This window comes from Podarcis tiliguerta (assembly GCF_965153285.1).
Source record: "Podarcis tiliguerta genome assembly, chromosome: 3".
NCBI classification, from domain to species: Eukaryota; Metazoa; Chordata; class Lepidosauria; order Squamata; family Lacertidae; genus Podarcis; species Podarcis tiliguerta.
In genome coordinates this window covers 27902543-27921812 of record NC_139536.1, presented here as the reverse complement: position 1 = coordinate 27921812, position 19270 = coordinate 27902543, and the positions used below count along the sequence as shown (strand labels likewise).

Genomic DNA, 19270 nt, shown 5'->3' with positions numbered 1-19270 from the left:
CAACCACTAGTATGGTCGTACCGCTAGTTGCTCTCTGCATGTGCACCAGGTACTCAACTGGTGATAGAGAAATAAAAGCCTCCATTGCCTCCATTTTTAAAGACATTGTGGCTCTATGTTCATTTTGGTTCAATAGACAAAGTTGCGAACATGGATTTGGTAGATCATTTCTATCCTAAATCAGACCTGTGACTCAGGCTCACGTCCTACTTTAAAATTTCCGCTTGGGTTCACAAAGAAGCTCACAATGCTATATTAAAAAACTGAAAAAGAAATATAAAGCTATAGCTTTTAACTTAATCACAATTTCCCATTATGTCAGAACCACAGGCGTGGGGAACTTTTGGCCTATCAGATGTTGCCCATCATCCCTAGCCATTGACCATGCTTGCTGGAGCTGATGGGAGTTGTAGTTCAGCAACATCCAGAGGGCCAAAGATTCCCTGCTCCTGGTTTAAACAAACCACAGTTCTCCAAGTCTGGACAAAATGGGGAACCACGGCTAGCTTAAGCGCAAAAGTGGCTTTCAATTTTCTCATTGTAGGTGGAAATAAGGGAGAGGGGGAAATACAGGGCTCAGCATGGCAGGAAACCATGGTATCTGTTACGTCTGAACTGAACCAAAGTGTGCTTAATCTCTTCTTAGGCTACAATTATTATTATTATTATTTTCAAATTTTCAAATTAATTTTTCAATTTTTTAAAAAACAAACAAACAAATACACAAACAAACATAAATCTCAGCCTATTTAAACTAAGCTTAGTAACATTGTTAAGTGACTTCCCCTTATCCCCCTGGTTGAATTTCAATGTATACCATTTTAACAGTTTTCCAAAACCAATGTTCTTATAAAATTAACTTAATCCTTTGGCTACAATTATTATTGTGTTGGTTCTCAAATTATGGTTTGACACTGTAGGAATGAGTCCTGTGTCTGTGTGTGTGCATGCCCCTTTCCTCTCTCCTGGTCCCACAAGCTCCTCTTCAATTAGTTATTTCCTAATATGATCAAAGAATAGTTTGCTTTTATGTCAAACTGACAAAACATGGGTTACACATGCCCTCCAAACCAAGACTGCAAAACAGCTTCAGCTTCAAACCATGTTTTGCGATGTTAGTTTGGAGGGCAAGTACAAAACAGTTTTACCAGTGAAACATCAAAATATGGTTTGTTCAAGCCAAATTACAACTGAAGGACAGCATATGCATGGTGGGGAGGGAGCGAGTAACCGCTGCTCTTTCCTATAGCATCAAACCATGATTTAGCATGGCATCTGAATGAAGCCACTATCAATTAGGTAACAAAAGCTGCAGTTCAGTTCACATTAAGGTTGCTTAAATCACATTGATTTCTATGGGATTTGAGCAGCAGAACTGGAGCCCAAATACGTGTTTTGCTGCTATAGATTAATGCAGCTATGAACTAGAGTGGGTCAAAAGGTCAGTATCTTGGGCAGCAATTATTTGAATTTTATCATCTGACACTGTAAACTGTTAGCGTATCTAGTAGACTGTAATCCCCACCTCAGGATGCTACAGACAAAATCATGTGCCAAGGTAGCAGAACCCAAGTGTGCAGAGCAATTTCTATGTAGTCTCTTTTAACTTGAGTCTACAGGGAGCTTACATAAAATCAGAATTTTTTTGCTTCCCCAAACTGACAAGAACTCAGAAAAGCAGCCGAGAAGCAATTGTTCAATTGTTTTCTTTCCATTTCATGCTTTGTGACTGATGATCTATATTAGTTCCGTTTTTAAACTTTTGACATCCTATCCCATATTGAATTCCTTCCACTGAACAGCTATTTATACAATGTTAAAAGTTTTGAGAAACACCGAGGCCTTTAGCAAGAAATTCTGAAAAGAGATTTTAGCAAATCAGACAATTCTGGAAATGACTGAAAACAGCAATACATTTCCAGTCATATTTAGTCATGAAAGAGAGAAAGTAACAGAAAAGCTATTTTCTTCTCTTGTTATTGAAAGATTCCACCATTATTTTCTCCTTCTTTGCAATACAAACAGGGTTGGGGGGGAAAGGTCACCCTTATTTTATGTGATCCTCACAGGGAAAGGAAGCAAATTTAGGTCCCTAAACAGAGGTGTGAGTTCGCCATTTTTTCAGGTGTGTGTGTTGAACTTTGCTGCCATTTGAGGAGGTGGGTTCTTCTAACCCTGAATGTAATCAAGAACAACACACAAAAACCCCCTAATATCTCCACCTCTTCTTCCTTGCTCACCTAGGCCAGAAAGAAACACAACCATAATTCTCCTCTTCATCTGACCCCCAACTTCTTGTCGACTTAATCACACTGATCCTTTATATAATAGTATGGCAATGTTATCAACAACCGTGATTGCCCTATGCCTGTTTTCTTTAATGTATTTACAAAATATGTTTGAAACTTAATAGAAATACAAAAACACACAACAAAAACCAGGGTAACGTTCTTGCATATAATTTGGGGAACTGGACTTTTATCCAATAATCACTTATGCTGTGTGTGCACGCATAGAGTCCCTTCTCTCGCTAGACTTCCCTGTTCATTTCAATGCAGTGAAATGTTAATCCTTTTGGTACAATCTCAAGAACTGGTATAAAGCGTTGGAGCCCCCTCATCTTTGAATGTTCTTCAGGGCAGAAAAGGGAAACTACCTGTCTCACAAAATGCAGCCCTAAGAATAATACTTTTTAAAATACATTATTGGTAAGTGAAAGTTTTAATTTCATTATGCCAAACCACCGTGTGTGTGTGTGTGTGTGTGTGTGTGTGTTGTGATGTTCTTAATTATTGTGTACAATTCCTGCACTTATTATGTTCCTTATTGCCTTGAGGAGGAGGAAGAAGAGTAATTTTTAAGCATCAGATTTCAATAATTAGGGCAATATTTCTATAGCTTCATATTTACCTGATTTTTAAAAAAGTAAAAGCTTATTCTTTTTAACAATTTCCATTTTTTCCTTTTTCTTCGATATACAGCAGAGGAGTTTCGGTTCATATTTTATTCTCATGAAAGCACTGTATAGTTTCCCAATTCAGTGAGCTTTTATGTCATTTCAGTAGAAATTGATTTAGTGGAGTGGATCTGATTGATTTTGATATTTTTAAGAAGTCTACAAAGCTGTAACTTTGCTTTGGTTTCCCAACATAACTCACCTTATTTGTTATCCATTTCTCTGGGTGTTCTTCCCGGAAGTGTTTGAGCCCGTAACTCGATTGACCATATTTACTAGCTGTTTGGATTGATGGGACATACTTATCAACTCTGTGGCCTGAAAATGGCAAAAACCTGAAAGGTGAAACACATATATGTTTATTTAATATATTTTTTCATTCTACTAGTACAGGCCATATAAATCACAAGGGAACTGTACAATGTGGAAAGCATTTGTTTCAGTGCACAACCATTTTATACAGCCATAGTCTATCATTGCTGTTACATAGTTAATGAATGCCCCCCTTTACCTCTCCCATATGCCTTCCATTTTGCATAGTACAGCTGAAAGTAAATTACACAGGAGCTGCTTTATAAAAACTTCACCATCTCAACAGAAATGATGGCAGTACAGGCAATGACCGATTTGTGCAGGGATTACACTCCTGACTCCCACATGTGCCAGTAGAGTGCGCATAAGCCTGCTCTGCCCCACCCCCATTCTGCTCCCTTTTATGGCCGCTTCCGGGTCACCACGATGTGTGTAAATCAGCCATTGCCTGTACAGCCTATTCTGGGGCCAAATAATTCTTCAACAACCAAAAGAGAGACCGGGATTAAATTATCACCCTTTGCAAACTTAGGGACAGCTTCAGGTATTTCATTTTCTAAAGCTTCAGATCAATCACTAGAGAGAGCTGATTTGGCTATGTGCCATGTGCTTCAGTTACTTCTGGTTTGGACTACTGCACTATGCTGGTCATGAGCCAACCCTTGGAAAGTGTTCCCAACTTCAGCTGGTTCAAAATGCTGCTGCCGAAATTCTGATGATGATGATGACTACAGTGGTACCTTGGCTCTTCAACTCCCAAAACCATTCAAAAACCAAGGCACGGCTTCCAATTGGCTGCAGGAGCTTCCTGCACTCAATCGGAAGTTGTAGAAGCCACGGAAGACATTTGGCTTCCAAGTAATGTTCACAAACTGGACACATACTTCCAGGTTTGTGATGTTTGGGAGCTGATTTGTTTGACAACTAAGCCGTTTGGGAACCAAGGTGCCATTGTATTATGAATCCTGCACACTGTTCCTGAGTGCATCAGAGGCAGAATGGAGGTGGGGAGGGTGAGCTGGCTGAGAAGGGATGCAACTCAGTGGCTTAGGATGCAGAAGGTCACAGGTTCAATCCCTGGCACGGCTGGATAGGACTCCTGCCTGAAACCTTGGAGAGCCAGTCAGTGTAGACAATACTGATCCAAAGCAACAGGCCCCCACGCATCTCCCCATTTCCTTCACTAGGAACTAGGTTCTGGTGGGGATTTCTCCCATACCTCATCTATGGGTTCTGGAGACATGAACAGAATTCATTTTGTATCAAACTCCAATAAAACAACAGTGGTAAGCAATGTCAAAAAGCAACAGTGGTAACCCCTTGTCTTCAGGTGCGGAGGTGCAGGAAAGCAATTTGACATCAAGAGAAGTTCTTGCTAAGGGGAAAAAGTTGGTTGTTTGCTCATTAGGTGAGGCATCAAATAGGATACCATAATACTGTAGTGAGAATAGAAGCCAACTCCCAGGGGCTGTGGGGGCTTTGGCCCCCACAATAAAATATTTGAGGGGGCAGGGGCCCCACAAAGTTGATGGGCATTTCCCATCAACTTTGTGGGACTGTGTCATGTGATCAATTATGCATTGTGTCATGTGATCGGTTATGCAGGGCAGGGCTTACCTGGGCCTCCAAAATAATTTATTTAAGTTGGCACCCCTGGTAGTAAGAAAGGGTAATTACAGTGCTCCCTGAGAGTAAAGGCATTTATGAAAAAGACTCTGTGGATCACACCCTAAATTATTAGATCACTGTCTGTACCACGAGGCAAAATGTTATTGTGCCCAGATATCAGAAGGCTAAATCAAGTTTTCATTTCCCCCAGATGCTATACTGAACAGTGTAAAATTAAAAAAAAGAGGCCCTTTAAAAAAGATAGGAAACATTTATTTTCTTTTTCTTTTTGAAAAGCTTCCAATAGAAAGTTTTTAATGGTTGTGTACTACTTTTTGTGATGCCATCTAAAAAAAACCCCGATTTTCTTATTTTAACTGCTGAATTCTATTTTTAAATCCTTTACTGAAAGGATTTAATATTTCATCAACAGTAAATTATATCAATAAACCTTCCTTGTGGGGAAACAAATTGGTCTTTATTAGCATCTGGCCAGTCAAATTGCCCATAAAGAATTCAAAACCAAGGGCTCTTGAAAATTAACAAAACAAAAGCACAGAAGTAGCAGAGCTTTAAATTATACAAAGCTACAGAAGCATGTATATACTCATGGGGCAGGTGGCTTTCATATAAGACAGATTATAGCACTTCTAGGGCTAATTTGCACATGGGATGGACATCACACACAAAAAAAATTAATGTGGCCCCAATGTCCCTGAGTATACATAGGAGTTGCTGGAAGCCGGCTGCTCCACTTACAGTTTTTATCACTTCTGAATTGCATTTTAATAGTACATTTTTCTTTTGTTCAGACATGAAAGAAAATTGGCTCTCTCCAGGGATTGGATGATGACTGAAAGACAAGGCTAGTAGCAAAGGAATTTGCCCACGAATGCATGGAATTTAGGGTAGTCGTAATGCTCAGAACAAGGTGTATGTAAAAATAACTTTCTATAATAAGGAATACATTGTTAAGTGCTGTAAAACATCAAAGACAGTATGCCTGGTTTATAACAGAAATATATGCAGATTCCTTTGTTTATAGGAATGTTTCATTTGGCATTTATTAGTAGAAATTCTTAATTTTATAACCCAGAATAGCCTTGCATCTTGATAATAAAAGAAATTGAGAATAGCCCCGATTCAAAACACAAATGTTTACAGAAATTGAAGGATTTCATGATCTAATTATATATTGTGACTTGCATTAAAATATGTAATGAAATGGCTTCCATCTTGGCAGTTGTACTAGGGTCTTAATATTGGATTGCCAGAGCAAAATAGCACAGGAACTGTATTTAAACTTTGAGATAAAGTCATTAACCCAAGCTAGGCTTTAGATGATCATAAAGAATTCAGACCTTCCTGTAGAAGATTTGTGACTAACCTCAAGTTCTCAAGGTAGGACACAGTGAGCTCCTGTCATTTTAGAAACAAAACTGCTTGAAAATGGCAACACAAGAGAAATCAAATATAAACAAATCTGGTGATGGTGTACAGCGTCATGTGCAGTCTAGTAGTGTGTTTTGTGGTCATAATAAGATGGACCTCAAGGAAACAAGCTAAGTTGGAAGGTTATAGGGTTTACTTAGTGGCCCTCAAAGAGAGCAGTTCAGTTTTGTATGAGAAAGCAAGTGAGACTCCAGCATTATACCTCCTGCTCTACCAGTACTTTCTTTCCAGTGCAAGACTGGAAGACTGAACTTGGTGGATGTACAAGCCAAGGCCTGAGTACCACCAGCTGATCCAAAAAGTCAATCCTTGTCCATCAGGCCCTATAAAGCCAGAGCCACAAAGCTTGCTGGTTAGTTTGACAACTTGTCTCATTGTGTGAGGATTCTGCCTAACGGTCAGTCCCCTAGTTTGGCCCATGCATCTACTCCTGTCCCTTCTGGGGCTTGATTGATTGCTTGGAACTCGAACCACCACTTGCTTTGGACCTCCTCCCTGCTTCTGACCCACTTGGATTGACAGCCAGCTTCTCCTGGGTCCCAGAACCCAACTGTTTGGAACAGCTCTTCTCAACCTTGGGTCCCCACATGTTGTTGGACTATAACTCCCATCATTCCTAGCCAGCATGGCCAGTGGTCAGGGATGATGGGAGTTGTAGTCTAATGACAGCTGGAGACCCAAGTTAAGAAAGGCTGGTTTAGAAGCTAAGGCCTAGCATTCTGATAAATAATTTCTTTGTCTGGATTAATGACACTCATTTACTGATGGGACACCTGTCCTCACCTGAAGGATGTTCCTTAGGGGGCATGAGGACAACGCCAAGGCCCACCCACTACTGGCCAATATATACATATATACAATGAATGAGCACAGTAACAGTCCAGAGTGAAGAATGCACTGTGCAATGTTATGTGTTTTCTCTGCTTTTGGCTTGTATGCCTGTTAGGTTTATTACATGCAGTCATTTGAGTATCAGATATTCTTTGACACTTGGCCAGAAAGCAAACTGTCACCCCAAGGAGTAGAAGAATCAAATATTCTTGCTGAGCACCCTGGTAGGCTGCTATGTATGGCCCATGGACCTGTATTCATTCTATGGGTTGAAAGTTTTGCGACCAATGTTAGAAGGAACTGTGTTTAGCCCTGCAAATCTTTTAAGGAGAGCACAAGATTAGAGCACATTAATGAAATGGTACTGCATTAGCTGCAGCAGCACATGCACTAAACTATAAAAAGTGTCTGATTTATTAAAGCATGTATTAAACGTTTTTTAATTCCCATCCCTTCCAAGACAACAGGTCTAAGTCAATAGTTGTTTTCAGTCAACTCCCCTGTGCTAGATATAATTTTATGTGTAACAACTGAAGGCTAAAAAAAGAAAAGAGAAAACGAGTTAGGTTGTGCTTAAAGTGCCTCTCAAGAAGTCATATCTTTAAGAATTGTTATTTTAAAACTTTACATAGTCTTACATTGGCTATATTTCCGTTACAAGGGTTGTTTTTGCGCTGCCTGCATTATGTTTTCTGATATAACACTAATAATCATTGGGCTGTTTTGGTTTTAATCCCAGTCTGCAGCAGAAGTAAAAGCAGCAGACAAATGCTAGCCCACTTCTCGTATAAAGCAAAAGTAATGAGACCTCTTCTTTGCGGACACATTCTAGAACTTCTTAATTATATACAGACTTATTATCTATATCCCCAGTGTTATAAAGTACCAGAACTTCATTAGAAAAATTAAGCTGGAAAAATGAAGGCACCACTTTGTAAATTTCCACTGGAAATTAGCTAGAAGAGGCAGAGGAATACTGGATCAAAAGAGGGTAATCATGCTTAACTGTGCCCTAGAGCACCCGCATGTATAATACGATTTGCACAGTAACTACCTCTCCTATTACTGCTTGTTTGGAGTATTCTGTGTTAATGGGGTTAGCTAATTTAGTATTTTAACTTAAAAAGGCTCTGCTGATTAATAAATGTTGCACACTGTGCTAGTAATTAAAATAAATGGAAGAGTTACAAATAGAAGTTGAATTGTTAAGAAAACATTATCTGAAAATATATGATAATCCCTGTTTATCATAATACAATAATAGTCCAGAAAATATGCAAATTGCTAAAGTTGCAAAGCATCTGACAAACTAGACATAACTTGAAAAAAGTTTTAGATGTGTTAGATTTGCAAGGAATAACATTCAGTGCCTGTTTTTCATAACTGCCCATGCTCTTCAAACTTGTAAATGCACATTCTAAACCTCAAACACCCTGATTAAGTGAGGGCAACACATAACCAGAAGCCAGTTTCCATAAATGCATCTTTTGCTGTATTGGGCACAGTGCAGGTAAAGGGGTTCAATGCATATAATTCCCAGAACTGGATGTATATAGTTCCCTACACTGGGTTAGAAGCCACTGGCACAGGGATTTGACAACACTGATTTCCTGTTCTGGAGGGCTGGTGGATGAAATCCAGGTCAAGTGAGCCCCATGGGTAGATTTAGGTTTCCTACACCTTGAGATCAACCATATTATCAAAAGTGACAGTGTCAATAATATTTTGAGTTTCTGAGAACACACAATAATCTGTATGTGGGTAGGCCACCTATCAAACAATTTCGCTGTAAAACCTTATAATTCTTCCTTTACCATATAGTCATAAAAGAGAGAATGATGCAAAGTTAAATTCCGCCACTTCCAAGCCTGGTCCTTTGCCTGCACAGCTCCTGTTTAAGTTACTACCACACGTTTATTTCAGTTTAGTAAATGAAAATTGCGTCTATGCTTGCAAAACTGTTGTTGGAAGTCTTGGCCAGCCATACTGACGTGAGTATACAAAGGGTCTATTAAACTCCCTCAGCCCAATCTTATCGGATAATCTTTATATTCAGAGTTTAGTCTGTTAAAGGAAAACATTCCAGTTTTCAAGTACTTTTCAAATAGGCAAGTTGCCTTGGCCTACAAGCATACCAAGTTTCAATGTTCCAGGTGGTGTGGAATTACCTTAATTATTTCTCAGATGCAGCCACAGTAAGGAAGCTATTATTGAACCATGCTGGGATGGGGTTGGGCAGGTACAGCCTCCAATGAAAGCTTGCACGTATTTGGTGAAGAAGTACAAAGCAGTGGAGTTCTCTTCTGGCCAGGAGTGCCTGATTTGCTTGACTAAGATCAGGGCTGTTCAGTGGCTTGTCATCTGAAGCGGCTAACCTAACTACTTAAGTGGGATTATTACAGAATAATAGCCCAATCCACAAATCAATCAAGATGAAATGGACTTGGTTTTAAACCGATTTAGCCCCATTGACCTCAACTCAGCTAAACAAGCTTAAATCCAAGTATTTCAGCTTTCCTGGGTGAACAGATCAGGGCCTAAGACATTTGAAAATCTTGGTCCACGAAATATGATGCTTAGATAGACTTATGCTTAATGGTTGCTTTTCAACTTTTCAGAATCAACAGCTTTTTTGAGTCTATCGAGCAACAGTAAAAGATATAAAAAGAAGAGGCACAGTGAAGTGAAAACAGGAGGGGAAAGCAAGCAACTTACACTTCATCATGTACACGGTTTCTCCACTCTTCTTGTTTAATTTTTTCTCTGGCAAGCTCCAGCGAAACGTTTGAAGCTGCCACCTGCACAGACGGGTCCAAAGGCTTATAGCGCTGCTGCAACACTTCAACAGGATCACGAAATGGGCCCTGAAAGGGACAGGAGAAGACATGCGTTCTGCACCGGGGCTGTTCCTCTTTGCTTTTTTATTAGCAGCCTAGCACTGATGTCTCTGCACCTAAGAGTAGGCTTGTTTCTCTCTTGAATCTTGGTGAAAAGCTAAATTTAATAGTTTTGGGTTCTATAGATTAATAAGTGAGCTTTTATCAGACTGTAATTATATTAATAGGGACACGGGTGGCGCTGTGGGTAAAAGCCTCAGCGCCTAGAGCTTGCCGATCGAAAGGTCGGCAGTTCGAATCCCCGCAGCGGGGTGCGCTCCCGTTGCTCGGTCCCAGCGCCTGCCAACCTAGCAGTTCGAAAGCACCCCCGGGTGCAAGTAGATAAATAGGGACCACTTACTGGCGGGAAGGTAAACGGCTTTTCCGTGTGCTGCGCTGGCTCGCCAGATGCAGCTTTGTCATGCTGGCCATGTGACCCGGAAGTGTCTCCGGACAGCGCTGGCCCCCGGCCTCTTTGAGTGAAATGGGCGCACAACCCTAGAGTCTGTCAAGACTGGCCTGTACGGGCAGCGGTACCTTTACCTTTTACCTTAATTATATTAATATAATTACACATCTGCTGAGTTATCACAAACAGTGGAAGAAGTGATGAATCATATCTGAGCTATACCATTCTAGACTTAGCAGGGGCTTGTATGATTGAATATGCCTCCAAATTATAACAAACACACACAATCATGTGAGGGAGAAGAGCCTTTTCTATGTTAGTTTCCTATGTGGATAAATAAATTAGGTGCTGGGTGGCAGAATTTGCTATATGATCTGCCATCAACAGTCTGAAGTGCTCCAGAAATGTTGACAAGCTAACACTATGTTTGTGGGAACCCAGACCATAGATATTTGGCAAAGGAAAAATCTATCCAGTTTTTTAAAAGGGTTACACCACCCTCTTGCCCTTAGGTAGTAAGTATGAACGTACCGTAAATATCATTAGCACTGTAACTCAATACAATTTACAGGCAGCTGACTATTGCTGAGTTGCCAATTACAGCTTGTTTTCCTTTTTACCACTGTTGTTCTAACACTGAAGTAGTGAAACAATCTCACCCAAGAAAAGGAGGTGGGGGCAACAATCCTAATCATGCCTCTTATTCTGAAGGATCTCTTTCTTTAAATAGGTTATCACTAACAAGCCACAGCTGGAGTTACTGCAAGAACTGAGTGAAGACTGCAGGGCTAATAAAAAGAAATGATTCACGCCTCATTTATGTTCACTTATGTTTTACATTAATAGAAACCAATAATAGGAACCAGTTACCATAAAAGTCACGGACCGTAAATAACACAAATGGCAAATAAGTATCATCTAGTACTTTTCACAGCTGGACAGAAGGATTGCTATATTTGAAAGTTGTTAATGGATTTTTATTGGAACTTTACTTTTTAAAGGCACAGCACCCCAATTGCCAGGTCTCCTGAAAAGAAGGAAGCAAGTGATCATAGCAGTTATTTATTGTGCCAGAACCCCCCTCCTTCACTTCCAGAAGGGTTATGCCAAGAATAAATTTATTTTATTGGGACCACTACAGAGCTTTTAAAGGTGTGAAAAAGAAATTAAAAAGTTTATTAGGTTTCACAGGAGTAATGAGTGCAATCAAGTAATTGACTCAAAATAATGCACATTATTTGCTTATGTTATCTAGAAATTTGCAGTTAAAAACATAAAATGGGGAAAAGAATTAACCATGATCTTATCTAGGTGTTAGAAGACCTACATTGTTTTCCATTTCAAAGTTCTCACTTAATTCCTACCATCTTGCACCCCTGCTATGTTTTGCTGTTATGGGCACAAGCCAACATAGATAAGACCATGCTTTACTGCAGAGGCATTTAAGTGCATGCGGAATTGCATTCTGTCATCAAAATACAGCCATCTCCTTATGAGTCAGGGATCTGATGTGCACGAACCTGTAAGATGCAGAGTGGTCTCCACTGGAATGAATGGGGAAGTCCATGCTTACAGTAGCTTTTGATGTGTAAATGTTGCATACAATTTACATAATGTAAATGTTGCATACAGTGGCATTCCACTTTAAAGCAATTTGCCTCTACACATGCATTGGATGGAAAGGATGGGACTTTGGGATCATAGCTGATAGCATGATGATGTCAACCCTACAGCTGTGAAATCTCACTTTGGGGGTCATTAAAAAAACCAACAGCTAATATCATAATGCCATTACTCCAAGCTATGATATAACCATATGTGGAGTGCTGTGTACAGTTGTGGTTGCCTCACCTCAAAACAGATAAGGTAAAGTTTCAGAAAAGAGTAACCAAAATTATCAATAAAGTTCGAAATGATTTTTCATGGTGTGGAGAAAGTAGGTAGAGAAAGGTTTTTCTCCACCTCTCATAAAACTACCAATTGGGAACCATTGACCTAGAGGATAAGACAATCAATGGCTACTTGCTATTGGTCACTGTATGAACAAGATTTTGGAATATGGTTTCATCCAGAAAGGCTCCAATTATGGTTTGAAGGGCCAATTTAGGTAACTCAACCTGAGGTCTAACAACAGTATCTGATTCATACAACTTCTTGCACACCAGATGAGTGCACTATCCTGAATGGTTCACTGCATTTATGGATGATAACTCAAATGAGGCAAGAACCTTAGCATCTGATCCTATCCTGTTTGCCTTGCATAGCAGGCTATAAGGGGGAAAGGAGAGAAAAAATAAAGCAATGTAGATGTTCTTAATTTCCTTTGTGACAACTAATTTCACTATCTTTGTTTCCAGCGTTCTGTAATTCTAGTTAATTCTGTGATAAAAGTCAGAGATCTGACAGAATATATATCAACAGTATGAATATATGTGTGTGTGTGTGTGTGTGTGTGTTACACACACAAAATATTTTCCCATATACTGCCTGAGAAAGCCAACAGATAGTTAAATGTTTAGTCTGAAAATTTGACATGAATACAAACTCTTGTTTTAACACTCTCCTTGAGCACATTTTGGTATCTTAACACTCACATGGGGCCTAATGTGTAAGGTACACAAGTTTAATGTCAAATGCTGCTGTCACTGAGTACTAAGTCACAAGGATGGCTAGCAATTATAAATCCCTCATTGTCACACCACCGGACCACGTTAAGAACAGTGTATTCTGTTGGATTTTCATTCCAGCTGTTTCATCAGCTCAGACCAATGTCCTTTCCCAAACATACACCTCTAAATTGTGTTGTCCAGGGATTTAGCCGTGTGACTCCCATTAACATCAATGAGAGTCGCACAGTTAAATCCATGCACTGTACTTTGAAAATTTACTCCACAGTGTACATCCCAGGGCACTGAAAGGATTAAAGTATTATACAGTAAATCCCCTCTTCAATGTGCAGGGGAATAAGTAGAAGTCTTCTCTTTGTTCTGAAAGGCTTTCTTGTGTAAGTTTCTTTGTCTGTGTCTAAACTGGGGGGGAAATGCTCCAAAGTAGCCTAAACAAGAGAAACTTAGCAAATCAACACGTAGTATAACTGTATTTTGGCAAATTGGAGGCTAGTGGAGATACTCCATCTACTCTAGGGAAGAGACTAATTGATTTTAAATGGCCATTAACTGTTATAACCAATTTCAGTGAGTTCAAGTTTGCAGCAGAAAGTAGTTCCAGAAACAATAGGATTTCCACTTTGATTTTAAAATATTAAAGAGATCTTTACACAATATAGGGAGAGATGTACTCCTTAGAAATGTATGTTGCCTGTTCATTCTTCTACCCATGGTAAATTGATCTTTTAGTCAGGGAAATTAACATTGCAACTCAGTTGGATCAGCAGCAAATGACATTCTAAGTGAACATTGTGTGAGCGGGAGGAAATAAAGAAAGATGAAATTGTCATCACTTCTGTTATTTTGATTCTGAGATTGAAAATGGTACTGGGCAAAAACAATTTGAAACACTGATGGGACTCCTTCTAGGTACTGGAGATAACTCATAGAATCATAGAGTTGGAAGAGACCACAAGGGCCATCGAGTCCAACCCCCTGCCAAGCAGGAAACACCATCAGAGCACTCTTGACATATGGTTGTCAAGCCTCTGCTTAAAGACCTCCAAAGAAGGAGACTCCACCACACTCCTTGGCAGCAAATTCCACTGTCGAACAGCTCTTACTGTCAGGAAGTTCTCAATGTTTTGTGAAACTCAATGTTTTGTGAAACCTTCACAGGGCACACAGAGCTCAGGGCATGAAGGGACTGTTGTATTCTCTTCTGTGCTATGGAACGCCCCACCGAAGAATGTACAGTGGTACCTTGGTTCCTGAATGGCTTGGCTCCTGAACAAATCGGCTCCCGAATGCCGCAAACCCGGAAGTGAGTGTTCTAGTTTGCAAATGTTTTTCAGAAGCCGAACGTCCAATGCGGCTTCCGATTGAGTGCAGGAAGCTCCTGCAGCCAATCGGAAGCCGTGCCTTGGTTTTTGAACAGTTTCAGGAGTTGAACGGACTCCTGGAACGGATAAAGTTCGAGAACCAAGATTTCACTGTACTCATAGCCATCTCTGTGAACAGGGACAGGGATAGTCCATTCTCTTCAATGCTTGGGAAAGTTCTGTGGTTTAAGTACGTGGAACTTTCTCCCACAATGAAATGAATGTAAAGTTCCATTCCCATTAAGGTTGATTAAACCAGATCTCCTGAATAAAACAACAATTGCAGCCTGGGAGCTATCATATACAGTGGTACCTCAGGTTAAGAACTTAATTCGTTCTAGAGGTCCGTTCTTAACCTGAGACTGTTCTTAACCTGAGGTAGCACTTTAGCTAATGGGGCATCCCGCTGCTGTGCCGCCGCTGCACGATTTCTGTTCTCAGGTTAGCCGAGTCTGTGACCTGAAGCGTCTGTAACCTGAAGTGTCTGTAAGCCGAGGTACCACTGTACAGGGTATGGCTAACATCTTTCATTTTATGTGGCCATTTAAAACACATGGTCTCTCATAAAGATGGAAACAAAAACCTTTCAGTCATTTCATGAATGTTTGTCCTAGAATAACGGTCAAGAACAATGAAATCAACGAGATTAAACATACTTAACACTCCGTAGATGTGGCTGTTATTGGGAGCTATTGATACACAATACCTGAGGTTTTTGTCTCCCAATAGGAGGAAGAGCTGGCTCTCGTTGGAAGCCAAACAAATCAGAATAAGCATTCCAGTGGAGATCGACAGCATCCTTCTTGACCTTTTTCTTCTTGGGCCTCAAAGGTTTTGCTTTCCTTAATTCCAATTCCATTGGATCCGGTGATTTCCTGTAGGGCGAGTTGTATATTCCTGCAATCTAAAGACACACCACCATTTATGTGCATTGCTTCAAAATTTCTCTAGTGTAGATAGCAAATCAAACAATGTATCATTTATTTATATTATTTATTATAAATTAGTTATTACGGTACATGCTTTCAGAAGACAAGCTCACCAAGAAAGCTGAAGATAATGGAGGTATAATCCATATTATACATACTTCTTTTAATATTTCTTTTATTGTTCATATATTGTTGTACACTGCACATTTTACATGATGGTGGTATAGAATTACTATTATAAATAAATAAATCACTTGGGGATTTCGTGTATGTGTATGTAAAGAGTTTTGTTTGATGTTCAAATTTCTTCCTGCAGAGAACCTTTCCCATGTTATTTGCCATAGAACCCCTGTAAAGCTCCTCGAAATGTGTTGCAGATTCAAACCAGACATCCTTGGGTGATATCCAGTGTTAGAATAGACCCACTGAAATCGATGGACATAATTGACTCAGGTTTCATTGAGTAAGAGTACTATCCTGAATTTGACTTAGTTGGATATCACTCATTGGTACACCAACTGTTGTATGCTCTGAATTATTGACACGGAACCACAAATATATCCTGAATGCTGGATGCCGTCCCAGGAACTGCATGCACAGCACTGCTTCTGTACATTCAGTTTTCAATACAGCGGGGGATGCTGCTTCCATGTGGTTCTTCATATGGCACTACAAGCACACCCCAAAACCTGCATCTACACATGACACCTCAATAGGTTGGGAGAGCTGTGGGATGTGTAAACCATCTAATCAGCACAAAGAAAAATTTTAAAAAGGATTATTGATATGTTGTTCCCAAAGAGCCATTTTAGAACAAGCGTATCGGCCTGTTGAAACAAGATTTATGCAGGTAGCATAATTATCTTTTTAACTGTTAAGCACTGTTGAATAAGAGAAATAAAGAAAGCGTTCGAACTGAGCTGAAGCAGATGTAGAGTCTATGTTTATATTGTTGCATCTGCTGCTGATTTCTGGCTCCTAGGGAAACTTAAGAGTCCAGCTTCTCATAATGTATTAACCTCTTGGGAGTGAGAGGATTGAGTGCTCCTCAATTAGCTGTAATGCATTTTTCATTAGTGTGTCCCACAGGAAAATTCAAACTCTTAGTGTCAAAAAGTTAAGCAAGCTTTTATTTATCTATATCTATACATTGCTGTTCAAATGTATAGAAGACTGCTATATGCAGAGAGATAATTGGATGGGAAGATTGGCTGTTTATTGAATGGTAAGGACATAAACTCATTAGCTTTTAATTACGGGGAAAATGCTCCAACTTTTGGATCATTTTCTCTTTTCCTGCCGCTTTTTGAGTCCTATGATATCCTTTTTGTGATTGGCTGACCAGAACTCTATGCTACATTCTAAAAATAGTTGTAGATTTGTATATAGTGACTATAATCCTGGCCGTTTTATTTTCAATCCATTTCCTAATAACCTAGATATAGCAAGGAATTTGCCTTCTTTACCACTGCCACAAACTGCACTGATGCTTTCATTGAACTGTCTATAATGGCATAAAGTACTTTCTCCTTGGGTTAGTCATTACCAGTTGACACACCATCAATGTATATACTAAATCAGGAGTATTTTGTCTCAATGGGCATCAGTTTGCTTACACTCACCCTAATTTCCCATTTTATTGTCCATTCACAAAGTTTAGAGAAGTCCTTTTGGAGCCCTTCTATATCTTCTTGGGTTTCCACCATCATTTGGCAGTCTTGGGTACCTCATTGTTCACCCTTGACTCCAGATAATGAACTAATAATTTAAACAGTGTCTGTCCCACTACAGATTTTTCTGTTTACTTTGCACCACTTTGGAAAACTGTCTATTTAATCCTAGTCTGTCTATTTAATCTATTTTCTGTTCTTTAACTAACTGCCAATCCATCAAAGTGCCAATCCTCATATATAATGACTGTTAACGTTGCTCAGCAGACTCTGGTTAGTGGCATTGTCAAAAGGTATTTAGAAGACAGAGTAAAAGTGTCAGTTGGACCATTTCTATCACTAAATGCTAAGTGAAATTCTCAAAGAACTCCAGATGGTTTATGAGGCAGGGATTTCCTTTGCAAAAGCCATGCTCATTCTTCATCAGCAAGGCTTGTTCTTCTATATTTAAGAAACCTAGCTTTATATTTCTATTTCTGTACATTCATTTCCAAGTTCTATTCTGTCACCACTTGAATATCATGAAAAAAATCCCTGGGAAAAATCACCCCAAACAAGATACTTCCCTACTCATATCCTTTACCTGTGCAAAACTGATTAAATAATTGTTTAGCGGTCATCTTATTATGCTGTTCATACTCTGCCCAGAAAAGTTGGGGTTTGGCTTAAAAATAAGTATACTTTTTAAAAAACAAGAATACAGGATGATAATAGGCAAACTGGTTTCTTCTAAGTGATCCTTGGCTTTAACCTGTCTTTACTTTCACCTCCCACACAGCAACAAGGGTATATACACTAGTAGTGGTACGGTGTCCTGCCAACACTGGTGTTAATGTTTTGAGACATGATCAGCCAAAATATGGCAGCTTTTGCTCATGTTTAATTCAATGGGAGAGTTATTCCACTGAAACCAGTAAGACTTTAAAGCACTCAACAGTAGCTGGATGTTACCCTTGTTTATACTGCATTAGCAGTATCATGCTCCATCCTCAGCTCCTATTCTGCAGAACAGTAAACTGAATAGTTTTATCTGAACATATAAAAACATGTATAAATGAACAGACCTATAAGTTTCTCTGTAAATATCCCCCCTTTGGTTTAACCTATGGTGACAAAACATAACCAGTTACCTTGCCATCCACCCATCTCTGCTCCCCAACCCCATCCATCCATACAAAAACCGACTGGCGTTTATGCTCTCAAAAACCCCAGGGTCATTCCCAACATCCTGTTCGTTCATTTTCATCACCCAGTATAACCAGTTAGAAAGTCATCAGTGTTACTTTAGCAGGGTATCCAATGCTAAAGTGTGCTTTCCAGCTTTATTTCTAAATAGTACTATAGGTTATTCCCAACCCCAACCCCCTTTCAAATCACATCTAGTCTATGGAGAGCATGACACATTTTTCTGTATCCATGTTTTTCGCAAGCGTCTCTCGCAAGGGCCTCTGTCAAAGCTGGCTTTCTGGGACTTCATTTTCAGGAACAATTTTCTGAAGTGACAAACACTATAGGGAAATCTGTGCTAACTGTTAAAAAACCTACAACTGAGTTATTTGCAGTACTGTCATGCTAACTTCCAACTCAATAAGACCAAAGAAACCTCTGGGGGAGACTCTGCTAATAGCTTCTTACTGACCTCCTTGCAATACGCCCTTCTGCTGAATAGTGGCCCAGTGGTGAATATGGCAAATGAGGTGTGAAAGCTGTGTGTGTGTGTGTGTGTGTGTGTGTGTGTGTGTGTGTTTTAAGGCTATGATTCTGACTCGCTGTAAAAAGGAAAACTGAGCTCCACAAACTCTCTCTGCTCTCTTGCCCTGGAATTCTTTTCTTCATCAGGCCTTCCACCAGGGAAACCCATGCATGACCCAGAAGTATTATTAATTTTGCCAGATCCCAAGCATAGGAGTGCATGTGCCATTTGTTACCCAGCCACCCTTAGCATTACATTAATATTTTGAATCATTTTCATTTCTAACAATGTATCATTTTGCTTTCTTCATATAATTTTTAATCTTGGTAATTGAGAATGGCATGCAGAGGGCAAAGAGAAAGGTTTTGCCAGGAAGGATCAAGTTCGCGAATTATATAAATATCACATTTAAAAAAAAAAAAAAACTGGTATTTTTTTCTACATTGAGCAGTCACCCACACTCTTCTAATTTTCTTTTGATAATAATTCAGTGTCATCACTTAAGGTGCATTGCTACTGTTGCATTTTTATATATTTTTACACATT

At 39.5% G+C, this 19270-nt stretch overlaps 1 protein-coding gene across 2 annotated transcripts in view; it reads right to left on the bottom strand.

Moving 5' to 3' along the window:
* The window catches only part of SPATA17 (spermatogenesis associated 17), a gene marked incomplete at its 3' end in the record, with an annotated part of 72818 nt that overhangs the window by 19580 nt on the left and 33968 nt on the right, over positions 1 to 19270 (bottom strand). The window contains exons 7-9 of one of the 2 annotated variants that reach the window (XM_083433377.1): positions 15139 to 15336; positions 9875 to 10023; positions 3159 to 3291 (exon numbers count right to left, since the gene is read on the bottom strand). In XM_083433377.1, the coding sequence (XP_083289503.1) occupies positions 3159 to 3291; positions 9875 to 10023; positions 15139 to 15336 (480 nt within the window). Of the gene's footprint in view, positions 1 to 3053; positions 3292 to 9874; positions 10024 to 15138; positions 15337 to 19270 lie in introns of those variants that run through there. The other variant, XM_083433376.1, reaches the window with a different exon arrangement.